The 11,201-nt window shown below is 34.1% G+C and overlaps 3 protein-coding genes across 3 annotated transcripts in view; all 3 read left to right on the top strand.

Annotated features, from left to right (window-relative positions):
* Window positions 1-1,523: 1,523 nt before the first annotated feature.
* Window positions 1,524-2,153, top strand: LOC108606164 (39S ribosomal protein L33, mitochondrial). The gene is made up of 3 exons (XM_017996016.1): window positions 1,524-1,634; window positions 1,694-1,797; window positions 1,860-2,153. Exons 1-3 carry the CDS (start codon window positions 1,594-1,596, stop codon window positions 1,910-1,912), a joined length of 198 nt encoding a protein of 65 aa, XP_017851505.1. The 5' UTR covers window positions 1,524-1,593; the 3' UTR covers window positions 1,913-2,153.
* Window positions 2,154-6,059: 3,906 nt separating this feature from the next.
* On the top strand, window positions 6,060-6,886 carry LOC108606061. Its single transcript, XM_017995908.2, has one exon. It carries the CDS (start codon window positions 6,161-6,163, stop codon window positions 6,467-6,469), a length of 309 nt encoding a protein of 102 aa, XP_017851397.1. The 5' UTR covers window positions 6,060-6,160; the 3' UTR covers window positions 6,470-6,886.
* Window positions 6,887-8,624: 1,738 nt separating this feature from the next.
* The window catches only part of LOC108607210, a 45,386-nt gene continuing 42,809 nt past the window's right edge, over window positions 8,625-11,201 (top strand). The window contains exon 1 of the transcript XR_004458918.1: window positions 8,625-8,649. The gene's annotated coding sequence lies outside the window, so the exon portion shown is untranslated. The remainder of the gene's footprint in view (window positions 8,650-11,201) is intronic.

Here is an 11,201-nt window from a genome sequence, read left to right as displayed (position 1 = left end):
TTATGGCAGCTTAAGATAACATACATACATATATATTTATATATATATTGAGCAAATTGAGCTGTTTGCTTTCTCCAAGTGCAATAATTTTTAACAATTTAGTTGTATCTCTTGTGTTCTTGCTATTTAGTTTAGCTCTTAAGCATATTGTTTGTGGTTTTTGTTTCTTTAATTGTTTAATTTGTAAACTTCAAGTCATACCGAATGTATTCTGCGCTTCCATAACAAACACAAACACACACACACATGACAAAACCAGATATTGTACCTATATACTACCGATTTATGTTAAGAACATGCTTAGCTGCATGCATACTACGCGTATTTTTAAGCGATTTTAATTTGTTTGCTGCTTTGACTTAGTATTTTGACAAGTATTTTATTCTCAAAACAAGTATTTAAATTTTATTTTTTAAAGTGTATACTCTAGCTGTCATTCCCAGTTTCATTTCAATCAATCAATTGCGCTCATCAGCCGACAAATTGAACGCTTGTATCTATGTATGTATGTATGTATCTATGTCATGTTTGTTAATCAATTAACTTTCATAGTTATAAACAATGAAATTTTTATTTAAGCGCACACAATCTAAATCATTAATGAACGCACGAAATACAAGCAAAGAAATAAGCATATATATATGCATAAATATATATTTTTCGTTTACTTAGTGGACAAACATATCTGCAACTTACAAGAAAATACATCTATACACAAAGAGAACTTTTCGCTTTAAATTTGTTTTCGTTTCAAAAATTGTAATTTTGATTTCTGTTTTGTTATATTTTATAAAACATACACACGTTTACTTACACTTATACAAACATACTTAATTAAGGCAAGGCAATTTGATATTTTTTGTGTGTCAGTGTATATCAGCATACACCTATTGTGTTGTAATTGTTCCAATATTTATAAACAAATAATGTTAAAGACACATATTATACATGCATACATATTTGTTTATATGTATGTATGTGCATACATAACACTATGAATATATTATGTGACTAATCAAAACAAAATGAATAACGAAACATTGAATTTTTTGTGAAATTGTTGTTAAGCCAACAAAAATGATTAAAATCACAATTTACAAGGCCAGTGGCCAAACATGAAATTTATGATTAGCAAACAAAAAAAAATATATATTGAACTCCAAACCAGCAAAATGATTCATATACATTTTAGTATACCTTGCAACAAAAACAAGGAATTATATTCAATAAAAATAGTAGAAAAACATGCAATTGATATTTATTTTAACGAAGCAATGCTTACTGTGGTATAGGGAATGATTTCCAGAGCAAGCAGCTTTACTGCTCATGCATTTGAATATATCTTTCAATTTGTATAATAAGAAATTGGAAAATATTCCATTTTCGCATTTGTTTTTAAAGGCAAATAGAGTACTCAGCCAGCAGTTGCATTTTAAATTACGCGCGCAGTGCAATAATCGATAACAATGCTTGCGCACACTGTCATCCAGCAGCTCAGCTGTTTTGTCGTCATTTAGTACATATCAGCCGGCACTTGCACAACAAATTTTCCGCCGCATGTGTTTAGTTTAAGCTTAACATAAATAAAACAAAATGCGTTTAACTAATGTATTATTGAAGAAAGTTAAAAGCAAGTAAGTGAATCAAAAGCATGCAAGTGTTGTAAGTAATGTTAATTAAACATTTTTAACAGGCGCATTATGGTCGTGCTTGAGAGCGTCGTGAGTGGCCATCAGTTCAATGCGTTCCGGGAGCGCTTGGCGGACAAAATAGAAGTTGTACGCTTCGATCCTTATAGTAAGTCATGTTAATATATAGTTAATATACAAAAGTCTAATGCATATCATATATATTTGCAGTTCAAAAGGAAAGCTTATATCGCGAGCGTAAGAAAATTCGTAGCGCTGCTTGAAGCAATTGCACCTTGGAGAGAAGCTGTATAAATAATAAATTGTTGGCAATGGATTGCGCGTGTTGTGTTTTTTTTTATAATAAATACAAAATACAAGTGGCTTGCTATAAACAAAAACTTTTACATGGAGCAGCTTTACAGTTTGACATGGAGTTTTGGCCGCCTCTGCACTTGTTGCATTAATTATGTATTATGTAATTAAATATTATAGACAATAAGAAGTTGCTGCATTTGCGTGTGTTGGCGCTTGTAATATATAACTTATTTTTGTTTTTTATTTTTTATATTTGTATGTGTTGAATAGTGATAAGCATAGCCAAGTTTAGGCTTTTCGGCCGTAAGCAGTTTACGCTCTAAGAGCGCAGTGGAATTTCAAAGCAGCAGCTCAAAAACTTCTTCTATTCGGGATAAGTAGTCAGCAGCAGCTACACGACGATATCAATCTACAGATGATTAATTCCATATTTGCTATAGTCCAAGGCATTATCTAAACAGTAGATAGATGAGCTACCAATCGCAGCATATTGGTAGCTACTTTGCTTCTTCAGCTCATAGTACGACGTAGCTGCTCCTAAAGTTGAGTGGACAGGAGCTTCTTGTACTGTAAACGCTTGGCCAACTGATGGACATCGAGATACGCATCTACTGCTGCAGCATATGATTTATCTACTTTTAGTCTAAGCCATGCTAGGCTGCTCTTGGTAATACGACTCAAATGCCAACTGCTGCTTAATATGGCAAGTACTTCAACATTTTATTATTTATCACGAATTTCTGAGTGTCTGCTAGCTTGATTTGTTTAAACATTTGATAAGCATCTATTGTACTCTGTTAGCAAATGCGTTTGCTGCTACTACTTAGTCTATTTGTGACTTTAAAGCTAGAGCGGTGGTTAAAACAATAAAAACCAAACAGCAAACTACAAAGAGCTGGCCACCAAATCAAAGACTGCATTCAAAAAAGCAAAACCAGTTTGCCCTTGAGCCCCTGTGTGAAGTCCATATAAACAGACAGACTGTATAAACGATGTGACCCTAAAGTTATCCACTAATCCACATTGGCGTGGTCCATTTCCATTTCAATGCAAATCTACGACTAAATTTTCAATTGCTAGTGAGTGAACTAGAGCAAGGAACCCATGAGAATATTAATTTTGTATTAATTGAATCAACAATAAACATATGGATAAAATTAGGATGTCTAGTCTTTAGTCTATGCTTCAATGAGAGACGCTGCATCCATTGTACCCGCTCATGGACTAGTGTATGCTAACAATTGTGCAGACCAAGCAAAAACCGCAGGGATCAAAACGTAGTTTCGTCTGTGAGTGTCTGGGAATCTTTTTTGCTGTAGTGTCAGTGTGTTGTGCTCTCAATTTTGCTGTTTGTTGTGGTCGAACAGCCACCTAAACGTCAAAATGAAGCGCATTGTGCCAGCAGCGGCATTGGCATTGGCATTGGCTATGGCAATTGCGTTTGCGTTTAGCACTAGCGTGGTGGTGGCTTGTGGCCAATGGCAACGGGAATTTGCAGTTTGGGAGTGCAAAAAGCACTGACGATAAACGTTTTGCCAAAAGCATTGAAAGGGCCAACAAAAAGCAATGAAAAAAGTAGCAAAGCCAAATCAACCAACTGAAATAAGCCAAGAAATCAGCACTAAATGCTCGCATTCAAATTGTTGTTTTAATTGCGATTCTCATGCCAGTTTGCCAGTCATGCTGCAATTGCTGTCATTGTGTGTATAGCGGGCGTGGCAGTTGCCCAGTTGGAGATTCAAATGCCCAAATAAGCTTTAACGCTTCACTCTTTAGGTGGCTAACAGTTTGAGTAAAGCTCACAACTCATTTCTAAATTTAGATATTCAGAAATTAAGCTATTAAATAATATTAAGATACAAGTATATGTTATATAAATAATTTATTTGAAGCTTCAGATCCTCCATCTCAGCATTTTTTATTTGGATTTATGGGCTTATCCCTGATGCTTTTGCTGCAAAAAGTTGCAATTCTCTCGGCATTATTTAATTTATGTTTATTTTTTTAAACTTTTACAACGTTGTCATGTAAATTGGTTGACCCCTTGACTTTCTTTGCTTTCCTTCCATTTGGCTGCTCATCGTCGATGCTTACCGCTTTGGTGTCCTCCTCAATCACATTGCGACTGGGATTATGCTCGTGCTGCATCTCCTTTGCCTGCTTCTGTTCCTCTTTGTCGTCCACTAGACTGCTATTGACATGGTACAAAGCTAATGGCGCCTCTTCAACAGCTGCAGCTCTTGGCGCAAATCTTTTGGGCTTGAACTTTTTCTTGCCCCAAGCTCGCGAACGTTCCTGTGTCATTTTCTTATGAAGTTCTCTACTTATGTAATCCATTTTTGCGTTTTTATTAGAAACACACAATGTTGCTTTTATGTATTATCGTTCGAATTATCGATAAAGTGATATACGATACTTTATTGGCAATGCGTTGATATTTTCACATAACTTACTCAAAACACAACAGAGTTTGAAATATTTTGCTGCTGCCAATTGGATTTTTATGCTGAGCTGTGTTAACTATTTAAGCATTAAAGCCATGATGCATACATTTGAATTAGCGTTGTCTCAATTAATTTCTCTACTCGCTCTCGTGAGTCGTTAAACTCCCAAGGAGGCGAATTGAACTGACTTTGACTTTGACTAATGAACATGTGAGAAGGGAAGCAATAAAATAATTGCTTGGCTATGCACAAATTAAAGTTGCCAAAAAGTAACAATTTGACAGTGATAAAATGAAATGGAAATGCTCTAACTGTAAATGCAGTAATCATGTAATTCGATACATTTACAGCAATTTATTATTCATAATTGAATGAATGATGCTGCTTTTGCAACTAAATTTTGCTCTAAGCTCTAAGCTGCGTGTGTATGAATTGAAATTTGTGTAGCTTTTGTCTTAAGCTCTATTATTTGGGTATGAAATTTTGCACATAATCTTTGTATTTATAATTGCAACTAAGGCTACAATGAGCTTAAGAAATTTTATTAAATGAATGCATGCAAGCAACTAAAATCTTTTGCATTTGTTGCTTCCAACTTGCTCAAGCAATCAAATGTAATTTAAATGTGCGAACAAAAGCTATAAATTGCCAAAATGTTTTAAAGTTTAAAGCCTATCACAGCTGACAAATCTTAAAGGAAAGAAAACGAAAATAGGCAACGTGTCTGCAACTTAACTTGCACTTGTGCTAACAAAATAATCGCTAAGCGCCATCTTGCATTTAGCAGGGGCTAAATTGGCAAAGCAGCTGCTTGTCATGAGCGTAGCTGGGAGGGATACGCACAACAAATAACCATCAGCATAAACATTTAAGTTGCTGCTGGCCCTGCGAACATTTCTCTGGGGATGCAATGAATATGCTTAAGGTATGCATAGATACCATAGCTATATAGAAGGTAAGCAATGTATGTATGTATGTCTATGTTTAGCTGCAGCTTGAGCTTTGACTTCAGGTGTGAGTTGGACGTAGCTGTGTGTATGTGTGTTTGTGTGTGTTAACGAGGCAGCTATCTCTGAAGATAATTCATCTTGTTACGCTAAGTATCTTTCAAAGATATTTATGGTTTTCAATCGAGAGAGAAAGTAGGAGAACAACAACAAAGACAACACTTAAGCGTAATGTTAATTAGTAGTCCAGTGGCGTAGTCAGCTATTTAAGTGGCCTTAATTTAAATTTATACATTCATAATTTTGTTTATAATCTGCAGAGTATTTATTACAATTTTCTGAAATTATTTACTACGCTCACGAGCTAATTTATGCGCTTAATCGATAATATTTATGCATATCGATAACATTTATGGCTTTATTGCTTACTATTTATATAGTCAAAGGCCTTTGTACAATTATTCTTATATTTTATTTGATAAATTTTATGCAAATTTAAACCATAAACAAATTTCTATTACGTTAAGCATTAGATTTTTATTTTATATAGCATAAAAGTTAAAGCGAAAAGGTAGAAAACTATACATTTCTTAAAGTAAATTATTTATTAATAGCTTACGTGTTTAAATACTAATTGTCAAGCACTATTAATGGCTTGAATAAAGTTCTTTTGCTTGTATTTTTTAAAGCGTTAACTAATTGAAAATTAAAGCAGGCGAAAGTTGTACAACTGTTAGGTTTGCTTATTTTTTTCGGTTAGCCTGTCAAAATTTGATTTAGCTTTATAAATATTGACGCTTCCTCAACAGAATCGCACCTGACAATGTCAAAATATTGCTATGGCGATCTTATACTGGAGGCGTTCAAAGAGTTCCGACGCCCCATGACAATGACCGAGGTAATTGAATATGTGGCCGAAATGACAGTCAAGTCAACTGTTGAGGTGCGTCTGGCTGTCGATAATACATTGACAGCTGCCTGGCTGCATGGATTTGTCAATCGTGACAATGAGCTCTATACACTCGCCACGGAGCACGAGTTTTCCGAGCTGCTTATGGAGCGTAAACGCTCGAGCTGGAAACCCAACAACAGGCAACAACAGCAACAGCAACAGCAGCAAAAATATTGGTAGCAAGCAGGCGTTGTAATTTATAAATTGTTAAACATTTGTTGGAGCACATAGGACTGAAAGTCATGTCGGTGGAAAACGTTATCAACCATCTGCACTATGGCGATCAAATACTTTCGGCCTTTATGGAAATGCAGCGTCCACTTTCGCTTACGGAGATCGTTGACTATGTTGCCAATGCCACGAATATGTCGCCACACGAGATAAGACCGCAGGTCACCAGCACTTTGGCCCTGGCCTGCCTACATGACTTTGTCCAGCGCAACGAAGGCAGATATACCCTGGCTAGTGGACTCTCCGAGCTCAATCATCAGCGAACTGCCTAAGCGATCTTCAATAGCCAGCAACTCAATTCGAAATCTTTTGTGCAACAGTTTCAAAGCTTAGCTCAGCTGTAATAAATGCTTAAAATGCTTTAAAGTTTGAAGTTTGATTTAATGGATTTAAGACAAATCTTCATTTCGACTAAATTCACCAATGAAAGCGAACTGCTTTAAGATTAAAGTTGGCTAAGCGATTTTAAATTGAGATAAATATTTTTGTAGATTTTTCTATCAGAAAACGATGCCCGCTTATATATTTTAGTTAAATAATAGATTAGATATTATAGCCTACACCTTTTTAAAAATCTGAAATAATTGTTCGTATTAGTTAATAATAATATGCATTGATTGCATTATAAGCTTTACGCAAAATAGTTATATAAATCGCTAAAATAAAATTAGTTTCACATTAATAAACAACTAAAAAACCAAATCGAACTCAATCAAATGAGTTTTTTTTAGTCTAGCCATAAGTTATTATAAAAAGACAATATGTACATATAAACTATAAGCAATTGTTTTTATTGCTTTAAAGTTATCGCTCAATATGTGAAACTAATTTTATGCACGCGATTAATTCTTATTGTGTAACAAAATTCAACGCAATTCGTTGCGTATCCTTATGGAATTCGAATTGGAATTCGCTTGTTTATATTTCTTATAGTCAAGTTAGCAAATTGAGTTTCAGTGACATGTTAAATAGCATTTCCGTTTATATTTATTTATAGGTCATTGAACCAGCAGCAGCAGCAGCAGCAGCAGCGGCTCTTGTATGTTCTGATATTTACAGCTACAGTTTTTGTTTCCGCTTTTCACGTTTTTCGCTTTTCGTTTTCCGTTTCGGTTTCCATTTCGATTCACTAAGCGCTTGCCACCAAAGCATTTGTCTGGCGTGTTTCACTGTCCGTCCGTCTGAGCTTTGTCCGTTGTTGTCTGGCGTCGGCGTCGGCGTTGGCGGCTGCTGTCGCCAGGACATTTACTTTTATTTTCATTGCCTCACTGTTGGCGTGGCAAAAATAGGGAAATGTAAATGAGGCAAAATGAGTTGCGCCAGCGCCAAAGATAAACACAAATAGAATTGTTCAATTGCAGGCAGACAAACAGACAGACAGACAGACAGCGAGGCAGCTGTTAAGATGGGCTGACGTTTGGCTATTACCAGAGCTAGAGAGCGAGCGAGTGTTCCAACTTTTAGCTTCAATTCGATTTTCAATTTGATATTTTCTTTTGCAGCTCAGCTCAGCTAAAATATATTTACAATACTCCAACTGCGCCAATCATTGAGCTTCTCTCTCTCTCTCTCTCTCTCTCTGTCTATTGACAGCGGCAATTGCTTAAATAAATAAACAGACATTGTGCATTGCCAAACAGGCAACCATTAGCGCTCTCTCGCTCTCGCTCTGGCTGCAAATTAAATTTCATCTTGAGCTAATAAATAAACTGCAAATTGCAACTATTGGCACCCACCTGACCCATTAATACCTGTGAGCTATGCACGAGCTATAAGCAACAAATTCCCCAACAGCTTTTCAACAGTTTTACATATTTACGATTGCAATATACAAATTTATTCAATGCTTCAATTAAATTTCATTACACAATAGTATATAATTTGCTTATATTAAAGTTTGAATGCTTAGAATGCTTTAAATAATCAAAAATTAATTATGCAGCATTGCAGATTAATCAAAATAATAAATATTTGCATTATTTTTCATTCATTTTGCTTACTTAATATAAAATATATACCAAGCTTGCATTTACCATTTAAATAATCAAAACTTATGCTCTCATTTCGTCTTTTGCAGTTTCTTTGTCTAGCATACGCTACGTATACGTAATTTGACACATCTGATTCATGTAAGTAAAGCAACTTGTTTCACATGCTCTGATTGGTTTTTTTTTTTGCGTTCTATTCTTGTTCTGCTTAGTCTGGCTTGGCTTTAATTTAAGGCCCCATAGCTTTCAGCTGTGCCTGTAATCATATAATGCAAGCAATTGAGCTGCAGAGCAACAACTTAAATTGAAAGCAGAACAAGCGGCATAAGCTTAAGCAAAGTACTATTAGTTATGGCTACGTGCATTTTATGAAATTGAGCTGAAATTGAGATTAGGCTGGAGGCTCAACATCTCACATGCTCATCATTCAAACACTTTATGCATATCGCTTGAGTTTGTTGTCCAGCAGGCTCTTATGGTTTTGTAGTTGAAGCAGGCAAAAGTAGGCGTGTTAAATGGGCGTAAATAAATGTTTGATTAGTTAACAAGCTGATGCGCATAAGCGTATTGTAAATTATTAAATAAAAGTGCTAATCAACTATCAAAAATAAAATGAAAATGAGCAAGCAATTTTTTTTATTTTATATATTTTTATTACACGCAACATAGAAAAAATGAATTAAAGAAAAATACAAATTATAAATTAAATTATTTTTAATGATTTTCATTAACAGTAGTAGATTTAATAACAATCATTGGAATTATTATATAGTTAACAACTAGAGAGCTAGTACTAGTAATTTCGCCAAATAAAATAAAAATCATATAAATAATTTAGTAATTCAAAGTATTTTTTAGAGAAAAAAAATATTATTTAATTATAATTATTTATAAAGTGTTTATAGGCAATAATATTAGTTGCAATAATCGGCAACTTGCTTATTTATTTTTTGTAGTATAGTCATTAATATATTATTATTTTTATTATTAGTATTTTTAATGATTTTTAATACAATTCTTTTTCTATGCTTTATTATTATTATTATTTTATTTAATACTATAATTTTTTTTAGCCATATTAGTGTGTCCATTTGTACTTTTTTGACTTTAAGCTCAAGCTCAAAAATTATTAAATTTGCATTTAGCAGCTGCCTAGCAAATTGCATAAATCTAAATAAAATGTGTGTGTGTGTTGAATTTGGAAAATGTACTGCTCAAAGGCTCTCAAAAGCATTCAAATTTCAATTTTATATTGCTTACATTTGTGATTTTATACCAAAGGCGAAGCAAAATTTGTGCGTTTTGCTTTAAATGAAGCTACTTGATATGTTGACTTATGTTCAATTCATTGCGCACTTTGCGCTCAAAGCAAACACAACACAGCTTTGATAGTTGTAAGCCTACACTGAGCGAAAACAGTCAACAGTTTGTGTCTAAAGTTACAAAAATTCAAATCAACGCATATAAAATTTTTAATTAAATGCAAGCTATTGGCAATGTGTTGCATTTTATATAATGCGCATTTGACTGTGTGTTTTAATATTACGCATACGCAGTGTATGACTTTGCGTAGCTGCTGAAATGTCACGTACATGGCCAACAAGTCCAAGAGAGCTTCCACTACTATGTAAATGTTGTAGACTTGAAGTCAGCCCAGTGAGCTTCAAAGACAGTTGCACTTGCAGTTGTTATAAAGTCCGCATAGCAACTACAACTTCGCCACTGACAGCGCCAACCTACGCAGCAGGTTATCTAAACGAGCCACAAGTCCATGCCCAGGACAGCGACGTCGTCGTCGTCGTTGCTGCTGCCGCCACATGAAATGACATATTCGAGAAATAGTCACTGAGACAGCTTGAGCTGCTCGAAGCAGCGCATGTTAATGTCAGCGACGTTCGCCTCTCTCTCTCTATCTCTTTCTTCTCTTTGAGCTGTCTCTGTCTTTTGGGTGCGCTTTGTATTGTTTAATGTGCTGGCAGTTGCCAACCGCAAAGCAAATTCAATTTCAACTAAGCACTTAATGCAAAATAAAATAGTTTATAATTAGAAAAAATTAATTGCCTATTAGATTTTACAGCTTAGACCACATTAAGCTTGAAAATTCAATTTCGATATATTAACTTGCGCTAAAGAACTCTTTATTAATAAGATCTGTGAATCAGTAATTTACTAGCGAACTAAATGCTTGATAATATAGATTATATAGTGAACGCATTAATTTATCTTATCTCATCATCTCTTTCAAATATGTGCATATAAAATAAACTTTTTTCAATTATTAATTACTACTTACAAATATAAAATTAATGTAGAAGCTTTCGCTTTAATATTTGCTGATACAGTAGGTAGAAATATCTTTTTTCTATGCATTTATTTATTTATTTTAAAAATAATTCTGTTTGATATACATAAATAAATTAACAGCTTACATAATTTTAATAATTAGCTAACATTTTTATTTATTTGTATTTACATTGTGCATTTATTTGCACTAATCTTAACATTTAAGTCTTTAGCTTTAACTTTGTTGCTGCTTTGCTTTTTTTTATGACATTTAAATTTTATTAAATTGTTGTTTTGAAGCCAATGGCGTTACACATTTTAATGCCAAAGTCAAAACCAAACTTTTTAAAACGTTGAAACTTGCAAAATAAAAATAAGAATGCATGTTGAGCAAGTTCAGGAACTAGTAA

This window comes from Drosophila busckii, chromosome X (assembly GCF_011750605.1).
Source record: "Drosophila busckii strain San Diego stock center, stock number 13000-0081.31 chromosome X, ASM1175060v1, whole genome shotgun sequence".
NCBI lineage: Eukaryota > Metazoa > Arthropoda > Insecta > Diptera > Drosophilidae > Drosophila > Drosophila busckii.
The sequence above is the reverse complement of the archived record's forward strand: the minus strand, read 5'-3'. Positions and strand labels throughout refer to the sequence as shown.